The sequence below is a fragment of the Oreochromis aureus genome, linkage group 3 (genome assembly GCF_013358895.1).
Source record: "Oreochromis aureus strain Israel breed Guangdong linkage group 3, ZZ_aureus, whole genome shotgun sequence".
Lineage (NCBI taxonomy): Eukaryota > Metazoa > Chordata > Actinopteri > Cichliformes > Cichlidae > Oreochromis > Oreochromis aureus.
In genome coordinates, this window is record NC_052944.1 from 120,274,496 (window position 1) to 120,300,621 (window position 26,126).

Consider the following 26,126-nt stretch of genomic DNA (forward strand, 5'->3'; position numbering starts at 1 on the left):
CTGCTGACGACCGTCCTTAGAAACCGAAACTTAACAGAAAACCAGGAAGAGCTCGAGAGACACGCAGGTATGAGTTTGTATTTCTGTGGTGTGTAAATGCTTCATTAAACCATCCAGTTATGAAACTCGGATTTAAAGATAAAAGTTAATGTGACAGCTCTGACCTGAGCGGCTGTGATGCATTTAAGTGCGCCTCGTAAACGCAATAATCTGCACAAACAGCTGGTGAGGTTGTTAAAAGGTGGTTCATTTCTCGTGAAAACATAATCATCACTTTGTTGTTGTTTTGGGTTTTTAATATTTCAAACTTCTACACATTTACTTTTAGATGTGTAACTTTTATATTTTCCACACAAAAATGAAGGAAATTATTTAGATAAGAAAACCTTTATTAGTCCCACACGTGGGAAATTTGTTTTATTACAGCAGAAGTGGACAGTGCAAAGATACATAGCAAAATTAGAAAAAGATAAGTAAGTAAGATAAGAATAAAATACTGTACACAATAGAACAGAATAAAATAAAAATACTATATAGATAGTATTAAATAGAATGAAGTAGAATACAAATGCTTTATACAACTGAGTAAAAGTACAACCATGACAGAAAAGAGTATTGCACTTAGTGTTATTGCACATGTGTGTGATTGATCAGTTAAAGTCTTTGTTGTGGAGTCTGACAGCAGTGGGGAGGAAAGACCTGCGAAATCTCTCCGTCCCACACCGTGGGTGCCGCAGTCTCCCACTGAAGGAGCTGCTCAGTTCTGTCACAGTCTCCTGCATGGGGTGGGAGATGTTGTCCAACAGGGATGACAGCTTAGCCACCATTCTCCTGTCACTCACCACCTCCACTGGGTCCAGAGGGCATCCTAGAACAGAGCTGGCCCTTCGGATCAGCCTGTTCAGTCTCTTCCTGTCCCCAGCAGAGATGCTGCCGCCCCAGCAGACCACACCATAAAAGATGGCTGAGGCCACCACAGAGTCAGTTATTCAAAATAATTTAACTACTTGGTTCATGATCACTCAGTTACTCTATGATTGTGTTTAACTGTTTTTACTATAGCATGTTCAAATAAATTGATATTAATGTCATAACCACTGATGTCTCTTCAACATTTAATTAATTAAATTCTTTTTCTCATGGTGTCACATGAGTAACTGGGACTGCTGTTGAGCGCTGCACCAACAAGATGAACTCAGTTATCCTCAATATGAATTTCATGTCTTTATAAACTGCTGCTGATGACAGCAGATGTTACAGTTACATAATGAAAATGTGAAACTTCATCAAAGTGCTCTTCTAGTTTAATGACTTCATCTGCAGTTTTTCTTTTCTATGACAGAAATCTGATCTTTTCTGGGCTTGAATATTTTTATTAAAGACAGATCAGGTGCTGAGGTGGAAATGTGAAGCACGGTCACGTCAGCAGCAGATATAAGATCTGACGTCCATTCAGCATCTATGAGCTCTGATGTTTTCACCTTTCTGGTCACGAAGATCTCAGATGTCTGCTCTCAGGTCCCAGACTCTTTTTAGCGCTTTTAAATATTTCTTTATTTCTATTTTCTGTTTTGATAGATAACAAAACAAACAGATGACGTGTGGGTCCTTTGTAAGGATGAGGAGCAGATGAGATGGAGAACATTCACAGCGCAGCAGCAGCAGGTGGAGGAGAGGCTGAGATCAGATCTGAGGTCTCGTCTTTGAAACCTGACAAAGGTCATTAGAAGTAATAAATCAGACATTCATGAATAAAGTTTGGTCATTAAAGTAAACTCTGACACAGATCCTGTTTTCTGTTTTTTTCTGTTTAAAATCTTTTCACCTGATCAGCAGGAAAATGTGTTTCTATGATCATGTTGTTGTACACATGCTGTCTGCAGGAGAATCTCAAGGTTTGATTTCACACCTTCAGTAAAGTCTCAAAGGTTTGAACACATTTACTCGCTCAGCTTTATTATTGTCTGAGAGGGGATGCTGTGTCTCTGCAGGACTGTTTCATTTCAATAATCAGTGAATAATTGTGTTTCTGTCTCTGTTTGACTGTCAGTAAAACGTCATGTAGTTTTTCTGTATCTATATCACATCTGTTACACAAACTTATCAATGTGCATCAAACTGATTGAAAGTGACTCAGATTCACGTCTGAATTTCACAGTAATGATTCATACAACATAAACCTAGTGATGCCCTGTGTGCTCCACACGGTGACTGTCTGTCACGGCACAGCAGTTTGGATTCACTCAGTCTATATAGGACTGCATCGTTCATGTTACCTGTGGGAGTTTGACTGTTTTATTGGTTTGGGCCAGTCACATGATCTGTTCTCCTGGTTTGTTTTATCTCGCAGGTTCCTCAGATGAGGACGTGAGTGGAAACATGGTAGGAAAGTCCAAATTTATACCAAAGATCTTAGAGATAGTTTCTATGACAGTATCAGTCCTTAACAAACTGTTTTTTTGCTTGTTTCCTGCAGTCAGTGAAGGTTTCTGATGAACTCATCAAGAATCCATTTCAAAGACAAACTGAGACACTGATTGATAGACTTCAGCTTCAAGACAAACTGCAGCAGAAGTTCTCACCAGAGGATTTTCTTCAGATCCGTCCACCTGTGACACGGAACTATGTCACATCTGAGAAACATCTGGCTCACATGTTTCTCCGCAGGCTGATGATGTTAGACTGCAGGGACAGATATATTCCTGTAAGACCAGACAGTCCTGAGGGGACAGAGCCAAAGCCCAGGCCGGTGACTGACATCCCTGAGAAGCATTACAGTGATTGGGAGGTTTTTTTGAACACCAGCGTGGACACAGAACAGACTCACCTGCATCCAATGGATGTTCAGATGGCTGTATTTCACTGCTCAGACAGCTTCCTTAAACAGATGATGGTCACAAAGCTCTCTCAGTGTCAGTACGCTTTACCTTTGCTGGTCCCTGACCCAGTCACAGTGGAGATTGAGTGTCCTCTGTGGACTTTCAGACAGATAACAAAAACCTGGACTGTGACTCAGATCAAAGATGGCTCACCCATCGTCACCATGAAGAGTGTTCCAGTCTGCAAAGCTCAGACACCCTTGGTGTCATTTTTCCGCCTGGGTTCTCTGTCAGTGTCTAAATCTCAGCTGATGAACACTTTGATCAACGACCGTCACAGCAGCTTCTTCCACAGGAACTGCCCAGGAAGCACCAGGTCTCGCCATCTGATGGATGGTGTGGCAGAGATAGCCTGGTACTGCCCTGCTGGGAAACCCACTGATGCCTTCAGCGACTGCATGGCTTTTTGTAATCTTCACGGTGATGCTCTGCAGATTGAAAAACAGCGTGACATACTGATTGAAAAATCCTCCATCAACGTTTTCCTTGTTGCATCCCTGCAAAAACATGAAGAAAGCAGATCACTTATAGCCACCCTCTTTAAGTCTCATAAACCTCTCATTTGTCTCAGTGATGATGACAGCGGTGATGCTGTCAGGACAAAAAAGGGAAAATACAAAATGGGTCTCAAAGGCAGAAACCAGTCAGATGTATCTGAAGAGCTGAAAAAGATCATTAGAGATGTTTTATCTTCTGTAGAAGTTTCCAGTTTGAAACCATCCTTCCAGCTTGAAACCTTGGCTGAGCTCTCTGGAGTCAGAGTGGATGAAAGTGACCCAGCCTGTCAGAGAGGCAGATCTGCTGCTCTGGAAATAATGCAGCTGATTACAAAGGATAACCTGGATATCTCAAAGATCAAAGAGGAATTCCTCCCTTATCAAAACCATCTGTGGCATCAGTGGATCAAAATACACAAAGAACTGAATCATCTCAGAGGAAACAGTGAAAAGGAGAAAAGTAAAAAGCAGCAGAAACTGATGGACATGCGTCAGAAACAACGTGCTGCTTCCTGCAGTAAACTGATGGAGCTGTTCATCAACAGCCTCTCAGCACTGCCACCAACAGACAGAGAGTATTTCCTGAAATGGACTCAGATCTTCATGGATGCTCTCTCCACAGAGAACGCTTCTTCTGTGAAATGGGACACATCTATGAAGCCCACAGAACAACAGACAGAGAGAGCAGAGATGCTGACTGGTGTAAATACGCTGAGCTGGCTGCACAGCTGATGATATCAGGACACCCAGTGGAGCTGATGGACGGGGATGCAGGTCACCTGCCTTTCACATGGATCTCCAGCCTCTTAGAGGAAGTCATCCAGAAACTGGGGGACCAGAGAGTTTTTGTGTTGTCAGTGTTGGGCCTCCAGAGCAGTGGGAAAGCATCACTGCTGAGCTCCATGTTTGGACTGCAGTCTGCAGTGGGTGCTGGCAGGAGTACCAAGGGTGCCTTCATGCAGCTGCTCAAAGTATCAGAGGAGATGAAGACAGACTTTGACTATGTTTTAGTGGTGGACACTGAAGGTCTGCAGGCTCCTGAGCTGGACGGTAACACCACTCGTTACCGTGACAAGGAACTGGCGACATTTGTCGTTGGTCTGGGAAACGTGACACTGATCAGCATCTTTGGAGATGATCTGTTGAAGATCCAAGACGTTCTGCAGATTGTTGTTCAGGCTTTGATGAGGATGAAGAAAGTTCAGCTTTCTCCCAGATGTGTGTTTGTTCAGGATGTTCCAGATGTTGCAGCAGCAGAGAAGAACGTGGACAGAAAGAGACGCCTGCAGGAACATCTGGACCAGATGACCAAACTAGCAGCTGAAGAGGAGCTTTGTGATGCTGAGCACTTCAGTGATGTCATTGAATTTGATGTTCAGGAAGATGTGAAATACTGTGGGCAGCTGTGGGAGGGCAGTCCACCCATGGCTGCTCCTAATCCAGCTTACAGTGAGAGCCTCCAAGAAGTGAAGAACACCATCCTCTCTAAAGCTTCAAAGTCTGCTGGGATCACTCTCTCACAGCTCAGAAACAAAATTCAGGACCTGTGGAACGCCCTCCTCGGTGAAAACTTTGTTTTCAGTTTCAAGAACACACCTGAAGTTGTAGTGTACAGAAAACTGGAGGTTCTGGCCATTAAGCAGACCTCAGACCTGAGGAGTAACATGAAGACCACTGAAGACCAGCTTCTTAGCACAACTGAGAATGGAACGCTCTCCGAGGCAGCGGTAAGTTATCTTTATAAAGAAAATAAACTTAAGACATGTAATATTTACAAATTCTTCAGTCCAACATAATGTTTGAATTTTCCTTATTTTTCTTTTATTTGGGATCAGCATGGAGAAGCCAGAGGATTCATTGAATCAGAAGAAATTCCTGGAGTTAGAGAAGCCCTGCAGAACAAAGACCCTGCTGCAGTAGCTGCAAAGATTCAACAACATTTAGAAAAACAAGATAATATTCCACTAAATATCGCCATCACAGGAGAATCTGGTTCTGGTAAATCCAGCTTTGTTAATGCTTTCAGAGGTATGAGTGATGATGATGAGGGAGCTGCTCCTACTGGTGTGAAACAAACCACCTCAGAGGTCACACCGTACCCCCATCCCAACTATTCCAGTGTTACTTTGTGGGATCTTCCTGGTATCGGCACCACCAAGTTTCCAGCTGATAAGTACCTGGAGCTTGTTGGATTTGAGACGTTTGACTTCTTCATCATCATCTCAGACACTCGCTTCAGAGAAAATGACGTGAAACTCGCTCAGGAGATTCAGAGGATGAAGAAAAAGTTCTACTTTGTTCGCTCAAAGATTGACAACGATATAAATGCTGAGAGGAGAAAGAGAGACTTCAGTGCAGAGAGGACTCTCAAAGTAATCAGAGACGACTGCGTTCACAGTGAGTGTCTGATCACAGCTGAGTGAGATCTGGATTCACTTTTTAAACATATCCTAGTTTTAAATTATTTATTCTTTGCCTTGGTTCCTGGGTCAGTGACACAGTGTTTTGAGTTTGTATGAGTTCCTCATGTATTTCTAGATTTATGTGTTCTACATTATTTAGTTTGTTTGCTTGGTATTATTTCCTAGTGCTTCCTCGTTCAGTTATCCATGCTTCTAGTTTCCTGCCGTGGGTGTTACTTCCCTTTGTGATCGTGGCCTCCTCAGGTGTGTCCTTGTGTCTCCGTGTTCCTTCTCTTGTCTTGTTAGTACGTCTCTAGTCCTACTCTTTGTTTCTCTCTTTCCTGTTCCCATGTTCTTCTCTCTGTGTTTCATCCTTTGTCTACCCAGTCTGTCATGTGTCTCCATGTCTGTTCATCCCCAGTCCCAGTGTCAAGCTCACGTGTCTTTGTCAGAGTCTCTGTGTTATTTCCTGTTTTATTTTGACAGTCTCATGTGTGTGCCCTCATGTGTGTTTGCTTCCTGTGTCATCAGTTAACTACTGTAGTTACTGTTTCTCCCACTGTTCTTTGTCGTGTTGTCATCATTCTGCTCCAGCTGTGAGCTCTGTTTGGAGAGTTCCCTTTTTCCTGATTAATATTCTTAGGTTCCTGCTGTAGTTTATCTTGTGACCTGTAAATCCAGCATCAAAGCTTCTCTTGAGTCCTGCATATTGGATCCACGACTCTTCCTTCCACACAGGATCCCGTGATATTATTATTTTATAAATCTAACCATGTCAACATGTTTCTCTATCACACAGGTCTACAAGGCATCGAGTCTCCACGGGTCTTCCTGGTGTCGAGTTTTAAGCAGCACTGGTGTGATTTCTTTCTTTTACAAGAGACCTTAGAGAGAGAACTTCCTATGAAGAAGAGAGATGCTCTGCTGTTTGTCATGCCCAACTTCAACCCAGAGATCATCATCAAGAGGAAAAAAGCTTTTCAGTCCAAATTAAAATACTACGCTATTGGATCTGCAGCTGGAGCACATGATCAAGTTCCTGGTCTTTCTATTGCTGTTGATGCTGCTTTGCTGGTTGATGCTGTCACACATTATGTTCATGCGTTTGGTCTCGATATCCCGTCTCTGAAGAGACTTTCTCATAGAACAGGTGTGCCATACACTGATCTACGTGCCATCATCATTTCACCACTGGCTGCAGCAGAAATAACTACAGAGCTCCTCCTGAAGGTGATGAGCCAACTTGGTTGTGTAGCTACATTAATTGCAGCAGAGGAAGCATCCAGATTTATTCCATTCATTGGAATCCCAGCAGCAATGGTTCACTCTTTCACCACAACTTATAAAGTTCTGAATGTTATCCTCAATCAGCTTGCTGAAGATGCTCACAGAGTGTTTGAAAAAGCTCTGGAGCTATAAAAATAAAAGGCAATGAAACTGATCAGAGCTCTCAGCAGGTCTCATTTCCTCTGATCAGAGCAGAAACAGAAACAGAGTAACTTAACCTTAACCTGGGTTAAGTAACTTAACGCAGCTTCACACACTGAAAGTTTCCTCTTCCTCACATCAACACAGGTACAAATGTGATCTTATTATTCAGATATAAACTGTGTCAACATTATAAACTTTGTAAAATATAGAAGAGCTGCTGAATAGTGTTTTTTTTATTTTCTTTGTGTAATGAGTTTCAACACTTTTTGATGTGATGTCTTCATCAAAAATGTTTTATCTGATATAACTGGTAGGCCCTTAAAAAATGCACCCTTTAAAGGCCCTAAGGCCACAAAACGGCCACGCCCCAAAAAGTGCAATAAAAAGATTATATATTCATATTTTTTTCCACCTTAAATTGGTCAGTCTTTTAAAACTACTTCTCCCTGAAATATTCATATAAAGTTTTAATTATATTTTCGTTGTTTTAACCCTTTAAATCCCAGGTTTATTACATGAGCGCCCTGTTTTTTTAGCCCCCAAAAACGAAAAAACTAAATATTTTCCAAAAAAAACATTTGAAGTAATATTCGTTTGTTATTATAATTAGGCCTTTGGATGTTCCAAAGATTGGCACCAACATTCATTTCGATCCACTTTTTTTTTTTTTTTTGCAGGAGCAGATTTAAAAAAATGCACCCTTTAAAGGCCCTAAGGCCACAAAACGGCCACGCCCCAAAAAGTGCAATAAAAAGATTATATATTCATATTTTTTTCCACTTTAAATTGGTCAGTCTTTTAAAACTACTTCTCCCTGAAATATTCATATAAAGTTTTAATTATATTTTCGTTGTTTTAACCCTTTAAATCCCCGGTTTATTACATGAGCGCCCTATTTTTTTAGCCCCCAAAAACAAAAAAACTAAATATTTTCCAAAAAAAACATTTGAAGTAATATTCGTTTGTTATTATAATTAGGCCTTTAGATGGACCAAAGATTGGCACCAACATTCATTTCGATCCACTTTTATTTTTTTTTGCAGCCTGCCGCTGCTCCCCGGGAGAAGTCTGCCTCTCCCGCGGGTCTGTCTCGAGCAGCCCCGGGGCATAGTTCTTGTCCCCAGCACACACGTCCGATACCACGTGAAAACAAATATATAATTTTCTGTTGATTTTAAAAAAAATGCACCCTCTAAAAGCCATAAGGGCAGAAAATGGTCCCGCCGGAGCAGCCGGCCAAGCTGCTCCAAGCACCCCGGGAGGAGTCTGCCTCTCCCGCGGGTCTGTATCGAGCAGCCCCGGGGCATATTGGTTGGGTCCCCGCTATTACTATGTTTTTTCTAGGAGCACAGTAAATATAATATAATGGTGATCATGTTTTCACTTTTGATTATGTTAACTGCTTATTAGTACTTATTATTTACTTATTGCTTATTACCACTAAATAAAATTACCTTGTTGTGTTCTAAAATAAAATAAAAAATATGAAATATTTTATATAAAATACAATATATAAAAATACAAGATCACTTTGAACCAGAAAAACATTTATTTTACAAGGATGAACATAAACATTTGCATGTAGCTGGGAATCGGGAAAGTTGTGCGTCCGGCGGAGGCAGCTGCCCCGCGGTGCTCGCTTCTAAGTCCCCGGGCGCCGCATCTGCAGTCCCCGGTCCCAGTAGCTGCAACGTTGGGATAGTGTCGGTTGGCACGACAGGTCACATAGCACGATAGCAAGAAAGATTCTTTCTTTTTTTTTTGTCACATGCATAGTTATACAACACGCACTGAAATATATATAAAAAAAAAGAGCCGAGCCTGTTTACTCACCGGAGCGTGTGCGTGTGGATCAGCCCCATGGCCGCGGTCGTGCAGGCGGACAGGCTGCACGACCGCGATCTGCTGTCGTTTATCATAAAGAAGTGATCTGCTGTCGTTTATCATAAAGAAGTGATCTGCTGTCGTTTATTATAACACTAGACGATTTTATACGACGAAAACATGGCGATTGGACCAGGATTAGCCACACGGCGTAAAGAAAGCTATACAGGAAGGAAGTCGTCGTGACGTCAACAGATTTAAAAAAATACATTTTTGTTGTAACCATCAAACGCATGTAGCGATACTTATTTTCCACTTTTTCAAACGAAAACATCACAATTTTTCGTATCTGAGAAAGCATGAGCGGAGTGTTCACTGTGCGCAATTTGACGCACGCCGACTCAGACGCTGTACGCAGCTTCCGGAGCCTCTCCTTGTTCCTTAGTTAGTCGAAATGATCCCGTGGCTGTTCCCATCAGTCTCCCCTTCGCTCACAATTTGCAAATTATTGTTGTCCCTACATGATCGATTGACAGTGTGAGATGAGAGAAGCTCATTGCGCATCTATTTAGAAATGCGGTTTCTTAGCTTTCCATCAATGATTACCTTCCGGGTCATAGTTCATTCAGCCGCAGCTCTATTTAGAAAATTATTTTGAAGGTGAAAAATTAAATATAATTTGCTTTTGGTATATAGTTTCATATTTAATTTGCTTGTACTGCAGTGTGGCCGTCTGAGAGAAAATAATTTTTGAATACTTTTGAAAAAAAAGTGTGTTTTTGTCTTTTTTTCTGTTTTTAGGCATAAAGACCTTTATATTTCAAAATGATATAAAGGTCATCGATAGTGACACACAATACCACTCTTTTTTTCCAGTTTTTAAATCAGAAAGAGGCCCTCAAAACCTGAATTTCTGGCCTTACTTTGTGCCATATTCAAAAATGAAAAAAGGGCGCCACCTGGTGGACAAATAAAAAAATTACAATTCTAAGGCCCCTAGTCCAAAGTGAAAGTGAAAGTGAAAACATGACGATTACATTAACGGTAATTATTTTGCAGTGAAAAATAGCGTTTATAATGGGTTTCAATGGGGCACAAAACGGCCACTAGGGCTCTAAGAGGATGTGTATTTGTAGCTTAGCCACTGAAGCTAATTTCAGGAAGTCAGGCTTGAATTTTGAAATAAAATTATACCAAACTTTTTTTTAGAGAATTTGGCTATATTCCATTCAACACAGTGCAAATGGCTTGTAACCGAAAATCCAAAAAGCCACAAAACGGCCCCAGGGCCTCAGAGGAAAATGATGAAACTGATTTTTTGTATCATCCAGCATAAGTCATTTTAATGCACAGTGTTTGATGTAATGTGATGAGCAGAGGTGTGTAGAACAGAAACTGCTCGGTTTGCTGTTTACTGTACAGTGTAATGAGGGTTCACCGCCCTCTGGTGGTCACAGTGAGGAACTACAACACAAACTATCACTATGAACACACTATGTTTATCTTCATCATTCCTGTCTGCTACTAATAAAATGTATTTTAGCATATTTCATAATATCATCCTAAACTTGGGGGAGATAAGTAAACCTTAAGATTGATGTGTATATATGTATTTTTTGTCTGCTTATTTTGTTGGTTTTTGTTTTTTGCCCTTTATCCCCATCCCTCTTCTCTGCTGTTTTTCTTTCCCTCTTTCTTTCTCCCTTTTCTTTTCCTCATTCAAGTCTGTCCCGTATCTAGCAAGTGAAAATAAAAAATAAAATAAACAATAAAAGGTGAATCAAATAGACCATTACGGAAAGGCTAGGATGGTCAATTTGGTAAATTAAATCCGTTGTGCATTTTTCTTCGCCTTTAGACAATAATTCTGATGGCAAAAGAGCCAAACGGGACAGGCAAAAAAAAAAAAAAAAGATAAGTAAACCTGGTGAATCACTGAACTCTCAGCTTCATTAGAATGGATCATTATGGGTAAATGTAATATAGATATAGAGGTCCCCATGTACTCCATAACGCAATGATTTATTTTGAATTTGAATTTATTTATTTAAAAGGGACAGTGCAGTTTAACATAGTTCAAGAGCAAGACATGAGACTGATGTACCGCACATAGGTTTATAGCTACTGCTAATTTTCAACAATTGTACCTTGTTGGGGTTACAGTCTAAATAAATACATATTACAATAAAACATACATTTTCATAAAACCAAATTACATCATAAATACAATTACAATTAATAGACAATAATTTAAAATAAAATTAAAATCATCAGATAAAATGACTACAACTTTGATTTCCCTTTAACCACACTTTAACCTTCAATGTAAAGGATCTAATGTCTGTAATCAGTTTGATATCGGTTGGAAGTGTGTTCCACAGATGGCAAGCCTTTATAGAAAAAGCTGACTGACTGAATGTAGATCTGCGATATAATATCTTGCAGTTGCCGTTCACCTTACTCCTAGTAACACGATTACTGTCTTGTCTCTGAATGTATCTATTAAGACACTCTGGGGCCATCCTATTTATACATTTAAAAACTAATTTAAGATAACACCAATGATTAAAACTCTTAAAACTAAATAAGTTATATTTCTGTAAAATGTGACAATGATGCCACCGAACCGATTTTTTATCCATTATTTTTAAGGTTTGATTATATAAGGATACCACAGGCTGAATTGTAGATGGTGCTGCTTGAGTCCAAACTGTCATACAATATGAAAAATGCGAAAATATCATTTGCACCCACAACATTACCATTATCCAGATTACACTTAATATTTTCAACAAAATAGCAATTTGCCATTTCTGTGGAAAATTTTGGTCTAAAACCAAGCTGCATTGGATGAAGTGTAGCTGTTGCTGTTGTGTAGTCTATCGTGCAAGTGGTGTGAAATGTCCATGTAGGAAGGACGGCACTGCAACGCTGGACTTGCCCTTACTCTGGGCTCCCTCTTTATTCTGGCAACTGGTACTGGTACAAAGAAAACAGCACAATCATCATTAACAGTGTGCAAAGCAACTGCAACATTGAGTCCACCAGCTCGGGAGTATTTTCCTTTTTTCTTTTTTCCAAACATAACACTTAACAAATGAAAAAGATACAACACAACATCAACAAAGTCTTTCTTTAAAAGTTCTAGCTGAAACCAAACCTGTGACCGTATAGTGGCAGTATTATTTATTTATTTTTCTCTTTGTGGTAAATGAGAGAAAAGAGACATGTCTCCCCTTTCCCAACCAACAATAACAACAACATATAAAACAGCTTTTGTATTATAAATCATCATTTTTTTTCCTATACAACAGCATCAATTAAAACTTATACTTAACAGCGCCTACCTGGTACAAAGAAAACAGCACACAGTCGTCATTAATACTGTGCAAAGCAACTGCAACATTCAGCTCTGTTAAAAAGAATTAGAACAATTACAATCACATAGAGAAATATTAGAGCTGAGTACAAGTCAAAAAGCACCCGACTAGCTAACGAGTATTAGCTTAGCTTAGCATGCTAACTAAAAATGCTACTCGTGAATAAAGTTACTACCCATGCATCAAAATGCCTGTAACTTTCAGGATACATGCTAGTACTACTTACAATCAAAATACATGTTGACAATTACCACTATAAGAATGTTTTCATTAATACACATACACAATTGACAACAGTGTCGCTCACAAGCACCTACCACCAGCTCGGGAGTATTTTCCTTTGCTGAGGCATGCGCTGTGCAGCAACTTGGAACCTTAACAGTTGCAGTTGCGGTATTTGTCCACCAGGTGGCTCCAACTATTCACAAAGCACATCAATTTTGAGGAAATTCATTAAGCTATTTTCTAACTCTGTTACAGAAGCAGTTGATTAGTCTCTAAATAATCAATTAACTGTGCTGCCACAACCTTCTCAAGCACCTTCGAAAGAACAGGGAGTATGGAAATTGGACGATAATTACATATCAAATCACGCTCGCCTCCTTTAAAGACTGGAGTAACTACAGCCCTTTTCCAGTCAGTTGGGAATGTCCTATTTCTTATTGATAAATTTATAAGATGTGTTAAAGGTTTTGTCAAGAAATCTCTATATTTTTTAATAAAACAGGTGTCCAAGCCATAAATATCCTTTGCCCTAGAATCTGATAATTTCTTAATAACCTCTATGACCTCTGCTTCATTAACCTCTTCAATAAAAAATGAGTCTGATGAATCGATAGGTCTGTTTTTAATAGTGACCACTGGAGAGCTGAAATTTTGCATTAATTCTTCTACAGATTGTATAAAATATTTGTTAAATTCGTATGCCATGGAACCCTTATCTATAATAATTGTGCCATTTATATTGACTTGCTCAATTTCCTTCCTGCTAGATGATCTGTTAATTAAATCGTTTAAATGCTTCCAAAGGGAAACATTATGACCTTTAGCTTTTTCTATAATATGAGTGTAATATAAATTCTTAGCTTTATGCAATTCCATGACTACTTTATTTCTTAGGCCTTTATAGATCATATAATCCGTATTACCTTTAGTAGTTAAGGCTGTTTTTAACGCCAAATCTCGTTGTTAGGTCTAATTGTTGAATGTTGCCATTGTGTTTCTTAAATTTGTACAGTCTTAGTTCAAGCAGTATTATCAAAGCTATTCCTTTGATCCTGAGCACCTCTAACCACTTTGTGTTGGGGGAGGTTTTATTGTAGATACATCCTATCTGAAAGATCTTTTTCTTGTGTTGTAGGCTTCCTGCTTTTACGACCCTTTGTCAGCAGGAGGTCTCACACACACACACACACACATTCCTACTTACATATAAAGGTTCACACACATATACATACAATGCCTTAGAACCATGTGGGCGTTGCTTTGCTGTGTTTTGTGTGAACTGTCTCTCAATAAAAGGCAGCGAGAAGAGGCCGGATTTGGGGTCATTGTCGTGCTGGACACAGATGAGAGGCCTCCCTTGCGCAAGTAATCGATCGAACACTGTTGCCTTGTTTTTCTTTCATGGGAATAAGTCCTGGATACAGCGGGGTCTGAGTTTAGACCCAACATTTATTTGGTCCTCCGAGCCGGATCCCAACACATTGCCTCCATCGCGAGGAGAGGGAGAGGACGCCACCGCAACGTCTGGGATGATTGACGGAAAGCCCTGGTGCCTTGATGCTTGTCACCAGGCCGGGAAGTTTGCGTCTGAACTCCCCTCGGGATGGATGGCGATTGACGGGATACAGAGACTCTTCCCATGAACGGAAACAACCCGAACAGTAAGTACAGAAGGCCTTAGAGAGCGGCTACGTGACCCTGCGTTGATCGCAGGTACGGGAGCGCGCTAGCCGCGTGAGAGAGACGAGAGACGCAGGCTTCTCCGCCGTGTGGGGCGTGGAGATAACCTAGGTTCGGTGACTCCGCCGTGAGGAGTGTTCGGAATCTCCGCCATTTGGGGCGTTTGGAGAGTGTCCGACGGTTGAATTCTCCGCCATATGGGGCGTTTGAGAGTTTTCAACAGAGCGCGCTGGCTGTGCGTGTAGACGCAAGCGATAGGCCTATGTTGTGTGTGTGCGGGCCAGACGTGGTCTGCGTGAGTGTGGCTGATTGTTGTCTTGTGTGAGAATAAAATGTGTAAGGCTGCCTTAGAAGGGGATGTAAAATTTATGGAGAAATATTCACCGGGCAGCACGTAGTATGTAGGTTGTTGGTGTATTTGAAGGGATATTAGTGGAAGTTCAGTGTAAAATGCTTGTAGAAAGAATAACTGTAAGTGCAGCAGGTAAAACAGGGACAGCTAAGCAGAGGAAGGAATTGCAGCTAGCAGTCGCTAAGTTGTGGCTGGAGCAGGCTCAAAAGAGCCAGAGAAGAGCGTGAGAGGCAGAGGTGGAGGAGAGACTAAAGGCTGAGTATGGAGAGGCATTAGGAGCAGCGTTGAGTCCAAAACAGACTAGGCAGGAGAGGAGACAGAAAGGAAAGAAAGTGAACATAAACGTTGCAACCACATATCCATCCCTGACACAACAGAAAAAAAAAACACATGGTGTTTAAGTCTGCCTTGAAAGAGGATGAAATACACTGCAAAGTTTTATTGGGCAGCACGTTGTGTGTGGATCGTTGATGAATGAAGTGAAATTGTGCTCTAAGCAGAAGTGAGTGTGAGCTAGTGATGGGTCGTTCGCGAACGAAATGGCTCTTAGAGCCGGATCTTTGAAGTGAACGACGCGAGCCGGCTCCTTATCACGAGCCGTGGTTTTTTTTTTTTCTTTCTCTCGCCCTCTCTCTCGCACTTTTTTTTCCCGCTTCACTCCGCACGCGAGCCTTGTGCTTTGCGCTGGGCAGAGGGGGGAGGGGCGGTAGTTACAGTCGCAGTAGCAGAGGAACAGAGCGGGAGGGAGAGAGAGAAAAAGAGAGCCAGGGACAACAACGTCACATTAAAAAGGTATAGTAATCATCCACAACTATTTTCAGTTGCAGATGATAAAGGAGTCAGAAAGTTTATTCATGCAGGCCCATATGACAGAGAATATGCATTTTCTTTTTCATATCTTAATTTATATTTAATTGTGTTGTGGTTTGCAGTGTTTTGTGTTGTTTCATTTGAAACGCTGAAAATTTAAATAGTTAAATGTTGAACAGTGACTAGTTGGTTTTTGTATTATATGATTTATTTATTACATTTTATATGGAGTGACTAAATAAAAGTATATTTACGGTGGCCCCTAGAGACAAAGCAGCACGTACAAACTTCAAAGCACGTACAAACCCTGAAGCAGTACATACTCCAAAATACGTAAAAACTCAGAATCACGTAAAAACTCCAAAACACATAAAAACTCAAGCTACATCCACACGTACCTGGGTATTTTTGAAAACTGAGATTTCTAAAAAATGCCTATCAGGGTGGATATTTTCTAAAACTCCGTTTTTGCATTGGATGAGGAAAACGGAGAAAACGCAGCGTCAAAGATGTGCGCCTTTTTTGACGTCACACTATGCGCCACGTTTTGTTTCGGTGAAATGAATTTCTACAATACTGTTACTGTTAATTGTACTCTCTGCAGTGTTTAAATGCTTACATATACACACACAGTTACTGTCCCTCCACACATACGACTCGGTTCTGCTTCTTTGCCCCATCTTTGTTTACTATTTCCCACCGAGGCTTCTAGACTTCTGGTTGGCCAAAATTTCTACACGTTTAGGAATATATCGGCACCTGTTGCTTTGGCATGCTCCTAGCAGCGTTTTCCTTCATTTCTGCATTTACATGTGGACGGGATTATTTTTTAAAACGAAATCTCTGTTTTCAAGAATACCCGTGTACATGTGGACGTAGCCTCAGAAGCACGTAAAAACTCCAAAACATGTACAAAAGATAACAGAAGTGCTCCAGAATGCTAGGCGCAGTGTTGAGCTTTTGTTACCTAGAGGCTACACAAGCCAGCAAGTACCAACGACCGGAATTATTTGAATATACTGTATATGAGTGCTTGTGTATAAATACACAAACAATATACATATGCTTTCAATTGTGTAATTTAAGTGATCTAGGTAGCTCTGTTTTGGAAGTTCAGTTAACGCTAGAAATGCGTTTTAGAGTTTGTACGTGCTTTTTGGAGTTTGTACGTGTCTCTAGGGGCCACTGTATATATTACAGTAATATAAACATATATAAATAAAACCACTTTTTTTACATTAGTAATTCCTTTTGTGCATAATTTTATATTATTGTAATAATAAATTAATTAAAGCAACAAAACAACCTGAAGAGCCGGTTAGGAGCCGAAAGAGCCGGCTCTTTTTAGTGAGCCGAGCCGAAAGAGCCGGCTCTCTAAAAAGAGCCGGAAATCCCATTACTAGTGTGAGCGTGTCTGACGTCACGGTGTGTGTGAAAAGGTATCCAGCTGGGGCAGACGTGATTCTGCAGGTCACCTGTCCAGTGGACAAAGAAATAACATAAGTTGTGTGGTGAATGATAGCACGAAGAGTGTTTGGTGTTTCTCAGCCTGAAACAGCTGTAATGCTACTTTCTGTTTTGGAGAGAAGAACAGTTTAAAAAAGAGAGAGAGAGAGAGAGATGTGTGGTTTTAAGCAGTGATGAGAATAATGAAATGTGATGAGAGGAACACAAAACATACAGAAAATACATCAACCATACTAACCCTACATGCATACACAATAAATGATACTCATGAAGACCAGACAGCATCTTAAGCATGAGATTCTGTTTGTCATCTTGTCCAAGTCACTAGTAAGATGAAAGTGATACATAGACTAGTGGACTGAATATTATAGGAGGACAGATGACTGCATCATAGAGGAAAACAGAATGCTGATGAGGGGTCTTAAATGAGTGAGCTGATTGTGAGTTTCTGGTGTGTGAAGAAGTTTTACCATGGCACACATTTGGTTAAATGAGAAGAAACTTATTATGTGATGAGACAACAGGGTTATGCTGTATGTTGTGTGTGGCTGATTGGATGAATGTTTGAGATTAAACTAGCTGTTGATTTGTCTTTTGTAACTAAGTTGAACCTGCCAAATGGGTTGTTACGATTTATCCCCCTGGCATGAAGAACACGTGTCATGACTTAAACAAGGCCTTTCTTTCTTTGCTTTCCTTTATTTTCTTTCATTTCTTTTTATTTTGTTACTTTCATGGTGCACTGAAGGTTTCGTTTGAAGATCTCTGTTTGAGCAGATCTGCATGATTAGAACAGAAGCGCTATACGACTCGTCGTCGAGAAAACTGTTGCAAAAGTGAGTTTCTCCAAAAGATTAAAATGGGCTTGGGACAAAGCCACTTATTTGGGACAATCAGAAAACAAGCCCCTGCCAAAAAGGATTCAGCGACGTAATCCAGTCTAAATTCTTTTTTTTCTTTTTTTAATTGACGTCATTGTTGGCAGTAGAAACTTATTGCGTCACGAGAGGTTCTACTGTCAGCAAATAAAATATGAGTGGAAAAATTGACTGACTGACAAAAGCTGACAAGACTGACTGACTTAACACCATTGTGTGAAGTTGGTGTGGATGTATCTCTGTGTGTGTCTGTTGCAGGAGCAGAAGGAGATCACAGGAGGAAACTTGGGTCACATGACTATGTGAACTCTGCAGATTTAACCTTTTAGTTTAAAATTTTCTCTATCTGTGAATTTACCATGGGTGTGTTATTAACTACTTTGTGTTGCTCACAGAGATCACTGTGAGAAAGAGTGTATACAAATGCGCAGCGCTAACATTTACATTCCTTTTTACAGCAGATGGTTAATCATGTGATTTGATCATGTGATTTATAGCAGGACACAACTTAATGATGTGTTTTTCTACCACAGGATTACTGAGATTTTGTGTGAAGAAAACTGTGGTTACAGGCTGTGTGTTGATGATGAAATCACACTGTCTTGTGGAGAAAATATGAATGTTACAAGGGAGAAGTGAATACAGTGTGACACTGTTTGAAACCAGTGTTACTTCTTTTTACAGCAGAGTGTTAACTTTATGACCTTACAGCATCTCTGGAATCTGGATGGCCGACGCCTGACCACCAAGATGAACATGTGTTTGGCTAATGTTTGTTTTTCTTTAAGAGTGCTTGTAAAGGATTCAGCACAGACAGACAAGTGACAATTGAACAAATGTGCAGTGGTTACAGAATAGTTGAATATGGGCTCATTAGCTGGCCACTATTGAGCTCACAGTGATAAAATGAGTGGAGTGACATTGCTTAAGGAAAGTCACCGATTAAATTGTGGAATAAATTGGGATGATTCATGATTTGGGACAAATTATGATAATAATAGTGATTTAATGATTGGGGAAAACCTGCACATGATATTTGTCTTTTATGCTGAATACTTTGTTAATCTTATGATCTATAGCCGGTTGAAAATGTGAAGTTTGATTTAACAGATTTGTCTTCCAGGATACAGGCTCCAGGTGGAGCTGAGAGTTAGACAAGCTAAACATTTAATTGCTGACTAATGTTTTTACACAGGGTCACAGGTTGGAGTGAAGCTGCTCCAAGGGACAAACCCTGGAGATTGTTTTAGGGAGACTGTGCAACATTCTTGTACATGTCTCATTGGGGAGTTGACACGTGGCGGAAGCCATGTGGCAAGAGGAGTGTCATTTTAATTTGCAGATGTCATGAGATGCCATGACGAGAGGAGTGACTGAGAGGATCGTCCACAAGATGGGAGCTGAGGCCAGGAGAGAGGCTTCAGGAGGATCAGAGATCACCTTCAGCACAGAGAGCTGTGCTACTGAGCTTCCAGGAGATCGTCATGAGGAGACTCTGCACAGCAAAATCTTAAAATAAAATGAAAGAGTTTCGACGTTGACGTTGAGGAAGACAACTAAGGTGTACGACGTGCTCTGCCTTTAAAATCTTCAGCAACGTTGAATCATGAGGATTTGAGGGAGCGTGCCAGGCTCCATAAGTGACAGCGCAGAGGAGGTCCAGCGATGGACTTGTGGTTCTGTAACCAGCACAAATGCCAGGTGACTGTGAAATAACTAACAGCACTTTTTCCACAAGTGAAGCCAGTAACTTACTATCCTAACAGATTAGCTCTAGTTGCTTGTGCTTTACCTCCATGCGTGAGATCAGTATGTGCAGCAGCTTAAGCTGTACAATGTTTCAGGAAATAGTTTATTCCACCTTTTGACACTGTTAGTTCAACACGAGGTAGATGTCTACTACTGCAGACTAAAATTACATTTCTGTCACCTACAAGACACTTGTCTTTAATGTTACTGTTACTCTCACAACCACATATTACCATAAAGTGATGCACAATTCTGAAAACCTTTTGCCAACGAAAGAAGAGGGCACTTCTCATGAGTGTAGAGACCACGTAGAGAAGGAGTGTAAGCCGAGGGATGACTTAATAGATGTGCCACTTGGTGAGGGAAAGGTTTGGTTTGTTGATGGTTTGAGTTTTACAACAGTAGAGGGACAAACTAAAACGGGTTTACTGTAGTAGATAGTGAGAAAGTTATCTGTGCAGGACAACTAGCATGTTTTATATTTGCTTGAGTAGCAGAGATGCTAGCTTTAACGGAAGTGTCTAATGCTGCAGAGAAATAAGATGTGACGATATACACTGATAGCCAGTGTGCATTTGCTACATTACATTTCTTCGTGGTACAGTGGGTGAGATGAGGTGTGACAGCCTCTACAGGGAAACCTGTAGAACATGCCAAACTCTTGCAAAATCTGCTGGAGGCAGTGTTATTGCCCAGTAGGATTGCCGTTTGTAAATGTGTAGCACACATGTGAGGGAAAGATCCAGATGCATTAGAGAATGCTTTTGCAGATAAGATCGCGAAAGAGGCAACTTTAGGAGAACATGGTGTTAACGTTTTAGCAGTGCAACGCCAGCAGACGTTGGCTATTATGCGGGATGCACTGGTAGACATGCAGGGCCACTCATCTACTGCAGGGAAACAGTTGTGATTTACAGTAGGTGCGAGCTTGCAGGATGGTGTTTATTATCTGTGTGCTAACCCAATACTGCCTTAGAAGTTGTATAAGACTGCTGCTATTTTGCGCCATGGGCTTTGCCATGTCGCAACAGGAGGGAGATAATGAGTAGTTTATACTTTAAGATTAAATACCCTTAAAAAAAAATAAATAAAGTTTTGCAGGTCATGTATGATATGTTGCAAGCACAATTCTCGGGGTAATTTGAGACCTAAGAGAGGGAAATTCCCCAGACCCTGTCACCCATTACAAATCATTCACATGGATTATAGAGCTGTCCAACTGTAATAACTATAAGTACTGTTTAGTGATAGTGTGTCCTTTTTCAAAGTGGGTAGAAATTGTACCAACTAGAAAAGCAGATGCCATTTCAGTTGCCAAAGCAATATGTAAGAATATCATTTGGAACATGGGATTCCCGAGACCATTTATAGTGATAATGGTCCACATTTTGTAAATGAAGTGATTAGATTAATGGCACAACATCTAGGGATAACACTAAAACATCATTGTTCATATCACCCACAAAGTGCAGGGTTGGTAGAGAGAACTAATGGAATAGTAATGTTGAGACTTTGGAAGAGACAGGCAGGACATGGTTAAACTGTATAGAATTAGTTAGGAGGTATACGAATGTACATGAGGATTACTCCAACAGAGAATGGTCTGACTCGTTGAGATTATATATGTTAGAGCATTTAGAGTTCTAGTCTTCTGTAGTGATGATAGGAGAGCAGAAGAGAGAGCATATTAGCAGATTAGATGCTTAAAATGTTTAAAAGTAAAGAAGTCTTGAGAACAAATGATCTGCCAGATGATTCTGTTTCTCCGCAGGAGCAGAGTCTGAAGTCTGGAGATTGGATGTTGATAAGGCCATGGAGAGGAAGTGCTGGTCCAGTCCACGGTGGGAAGGTCCATATCGGATGCTGCTGACGACGACCACAGCAGTGAAGATTGCTGAAAGGATTACTTGGATACATCAAACGCACTGCAAGAAGGTGACACACATCCAGGCCAGCTCGGGGTAAGTGGCAGGAAGACCGGGTACAAAGGGGGGGGAAGCCTCCGGGCCCCTCGTCTCAATCCGGTGAAGAAACCAACTGAGCCACAGGTACTCATCAGAATGGCTGGGAATGTGCTGTGCGCCTTCAACCCGACTGTCCGACACGCTCGGTCGCCTTTTTTTTTTTTCTTTCTTTTTTTTTTTAATGTAAATTACACATCAAGGTTTTGGCTGGTATATCTGGCTCTGCCCTAGACTGGTTTTCTTCCTACTTATCAGACATGACCTTTTCTGTTAGGACTGACAGGTTCACCTCTGACATTGCGGCCCTGACCTGTGGTGTCCCACAGGGTTCAGTTTTAGGTCCATTACTATTTTCTTTTTATATGCTTCCTTTAGCTGGTATCATTCAATCTTTTAACGACCTGTCTTATCATTTTTATGCTGATGACATTCAGCTCCATATGTCCTTTAAGCCTCATCAGCTGGATAGGCTGTCCACCCTAGTCCAGTGCTTAGTAAATACTAACAAGACCAAGATCATGATCATAGCTCCTCCCTTCTTACATTAGTCAGGTTCTTGCCTCTTTCTGTCCTTCTGTCAAGTCAAATATTTGAAATCTCGGAGTAATATTTGACTCTTCTCTGGGCCTCGACTCTCATGTAAAATCTTTGTCTTGTTCCTGTTTCTATCATTTAAGAAACATCTCTAAACTGCGACATATGGTTCCCTCAGCTGAACTGGAAAAACTCATTCATGCATTTGTGTCACCACGCTTAGATTACTGTAATTCCCTGTTTACTAGCTTGGATAAATCATCTCTCTCTCGCCTCCAGGCAATACAAAACGCAGCAGCCAGACTATTAACTCGTTCTACCAAGCGTGTTCACATCACTCCCATCTTATATTCTTTACATTGGCTCCCAATAGAGTTTAGAATTCGCTTTAAAATTCTTGTTTTAACATACAGAGCACTAAATGGCCCCAGATTATTTATCCAAGCTTCTTATAAAATACACTGCTGCTCGTCATTTCCGCTCACAGACTCAGAGTCTCTTAGTTGTTCCCCGTACATGACTGTACCCCCTTTTGTCTTCACAAAAGGGGACAGAGCCTTTCAGTCTGTTGCACCAAGGCTGTGGAACAATTTACCTCTACAGTTACGTTTGCTTGACTCTGTGGATTGTTTTAAAACAGTTAAAAACTTTTCTGTTCAAACAAGCCTTTTGTTGATCTACATATTTTATATTTTTTACAATATTTACATTTGATCTTTTACATTGTGTATAATGTCTATTGATTTTATTGTTCATTTTAATATCTGTGTACAGTGCTTTGTGATTGTCTGTCTGCTAAAAGCGCTTAATAAATAAAGTTTACTTACTTACTTACTGAGCTGTGTCTGAGTTTATATGTTGAAGAGAAGGGACACTCAGCAGTTTTTAAGCCATTTAAGTCAAACTAATGATCAAATCTGTCACACTGAGTAAAATGGAGAAAAAAAATTGCCGGTAAGTGAAACACTAGCAGCAGGAAGTGAGGTTTCTTCTCTCGACACACACTCAACACACTGTAAATGTGTGTGTTGGTGCTGACATGAGACATGAGCTCACAATCAGTGCTTGTATTCCTCTTTGTATCACAGCCACAGCAGGCAGAAGACTGGATTACTTCAGGTAAATGGCCTGTATTTGTATAGCGCTTTACTTAGTCCCTATGGATCCCAAAGCGCTTTACACTACATTCAGTCATTGAGACAGAGGCGAGGCTGCCAGACACTGGCGCCACCAGGCCCTCTGACCACCACCAGTGTCCTTGGGCAAGGACACAATGACCGAGACTGTCGGAGCCAGGGCTCGAACCAGACGACCTGCCAACTCCTGAGCCACAATCACCCCACAGGATCAGATTTCATGCAATTTTCAGTAAATTGTCTGTCACAGACCTTGTAGTTTATGTTTGTGTGACTCATGTGACTCTTCTCCTCCTGAAAGTGAAACTCTTACAAACACATAAGGCCACAAAAATCCTTCTGTCCACAGCTTCCAGTCACAAACTGACTTGTCAGTAAATCCAGCCGCTTTTTACCATCTAAGGAAGTCTTTGTGCTGCTGCAGACATCAGTAAATCTGACCCTAAATATTCCCTTTTTTTTCACTAGCTGGGCCCATTTCCTCATTTTAGGTTTTTTATTAGATAAAGATGAATGGCTTAAACATGAATTGAGTTGCGGTTTGGGGAAGGCCTCAGAGAGAACTGCAACTGCTGTTACATGGCATGGCTTCTGGGTCCAGCGCTGACATCTGTTGGCTTTTCAGCTAACTCATCCGGCTTGAATATGCACATGTTGTAGGCCATGATAAGACCAAGATGGCGCTGGAGAGACAGCAGCCTTTTCACGTAGCTCTGCAACATCGTACTTGTTTCTTAACTTTTAACTGTTTTACACTAGTCTTTCAAACTTTTTTTCCCACCTTCCTTTAGTTACTTTACTTTCTACCTCCTAGATATAGCATGGATAACACACTTTTTAAAACTTCTGGAAGCAGCTCCTTCATCTACTCAAGAGCAGAGCTGCTGGCAGTAAACACAAAGACAGAACGGCATGAGACATAACATCACAGCTGAGCTAAAGAGGAGCTACAGAGGATGGAGTGAGGAAAAGCATATCACTGGAGGCAATTCAAACCATCAATCCTGACAGTGATAATGGACAATGTGAACTTGTTAAGGGTAAGATTGATGAACTGTCTGCTCTGTGGTCCCCCCCCCCCCGTGAGTGCAGTTTGTTTATCTTCACAGAGACATGGCTAACCAAGCTAATGCTGCAGGCTAACATAGACCTATGTGAATTCACATCTATGAGAGCCGATAGGGACACACAGACCAGCGGAAAATGCAGGGGTGGGGGACTCATTGTCTACATTAACAACAGATATTGTAACCCTGGACACCTCAAGAGTTCAGTCATGTAAGCTGTGTGTGTGTTTACATCTCTCTGAGGGCCAACGCAACAGCTGCCTGTGAGAAAATACACACAGTTACAGCAAGACTGCAGACACAACACCCTGAGGCTTTCATTATTGTATCTTGAGACTTTAATCATGTCCCACCGGATTCTACTCTGGCTGCTTTTCACCAGTTTGTATACTGTTCCACACAGAGCAACAGAACAATTGACTTACTGTATGCTTATGTGAGACGGATTGTATGCTTCCAATCCACTCCCAGTTTCACTGTGTCCAGTATCAAGAATACACTGTATTGGCACATAATCAAGACACAAGCTGACTTTAGGGTCACAGGTCTGGGGAGGAAAGTCTGAAGCAGAAGAGAAGGGAAGTCACACACTAATCACGAATCTCAAATCACTAAGCGCATGAGAAATACTAACGTCTGTAGTACAATCATCCAGCGACGAGAGGATCTGTGTTCCAGCCTCAACACAGGGTTCACAATAGCGTCGATGGGAAAATTGCCAATAAACTGAGGAGACAGCTTCTTCGACAGCACAAAACGGGTAGACAGCCATACCTGTTGTCCGATGGCATACTCAGGAGCTGGTGTCCGGTGACGGTCAGCGAGGGCCTTGTTCCGCTCCTTAGTATGGAGTAGGGCAGCCCGAGTCGCACGCCAGGCATGACGGCACCTGCAGAGGTGAGCCTGTACTGAGGGAACGGAGTGCTCACCTTCGATGGCCGGGAGGAAAGGTGGTTGATAGCCCAGGGATGCTTTGAAAGGAGATTTGCCCGTGGCGGTGGATGTGTGGCTGTTGTGGCCGTATTCAATCCATGGAAGCTGTTCACTCCAGGTTGATTGGTTGTGCGAAGCGACACAGCGGAGGGCAGCTTCCAGCTCCTGGTTGGCCCGTTCTGATTGCCCGTTACTCTGCGGATGGAAACCGGAAGAAAGACTGACCTTGGCTCCCAGTGCGGTGCAGAATTCCCTCCAAACTCGGGATGTGAATTGTGGCCCCCTATCCGAGACGATGTCCTCGGGGATCCCGTGAAGTCAGAACACATGTGAGGTGAGGAGCCGGGCCGTCTCCAAGGCAGAAGGGAGCTTTGGGAGGGCGACGAAGTGTGCAGCTTTGGAGAAACGATCAATAATGGTAAGTATAGTGGTGTTACCTGCAGAGAGCGGCAGACCGGTGACAAAGTCCAAAGAAACGTGGGACCATGGTCTGGCTGGTGTAGGGAGAGGCTGCAGAAGACCTGGTGGACGGTGGTTTGAAAGCTTGTTCTGGGCGCAGGTCGAACAGGCTGACACATACTCCTTGGCGTCCCTAGCCGGGCCACCAGAAGTAGCATCGGAGGAACGATAAGGTGCGGAGGACCCCAGGATGGCATGAAAAACGGGCGGTGTGAGTCCACTGGAGAACCCGAGAGCGGACGGCTGAAGGAACGAAGAGGCAACCGGGCGGGCCAGTCCCAGGATCTGGTTCGGTCTCCTGTGCCTCCTGGATGAGCCCCGTCGATCTCCCAAGAGATGGCTCCAATCAGTGTGCGAATGAAAAAGGCAAGCGGTTGTCAGACACCGGAGACCTGCTGTTCTAACACTGCGCCCACCGCCTCATCCGATGTGTCGGTGGTCAACGCAATCTCTTCTGAC

The 26,126-nt window shown here is 41.6% G+C and overlaps 1 protein-coding gene across 1 annotated transcript; it reads left to right on the plus strand.

Annotated features, from left to right (window-relative positions):
• Nucleotides 1-1,634: 1,634 nt before the first annotated feature.
• On the plus strand, nt 1,635-7,200 carry LOC116317803 (interferon-induced very large GTPase 1-like). The gene is made up of 6 exons (XM_031736675.2): nt 1,635-1,719; nt 2,351-2,382; nt 2,477-3,951; nt 3,999-5,103; nt 5,212-5,773; nt 6,578-7,200. The coding sequence occupies exons 1-6, from the start codon at nt 1,635-1,637 to the stop codon at nt 7,195-7,197; spliced, it is 3,879 nt and encodes a 1,292-aa protein (XP_031592535.2). The 3' UTR covers nt 7,198-7,200.
• Nucleotides 7,201-26,126: the final 18,926 nt, after the last annotated feature.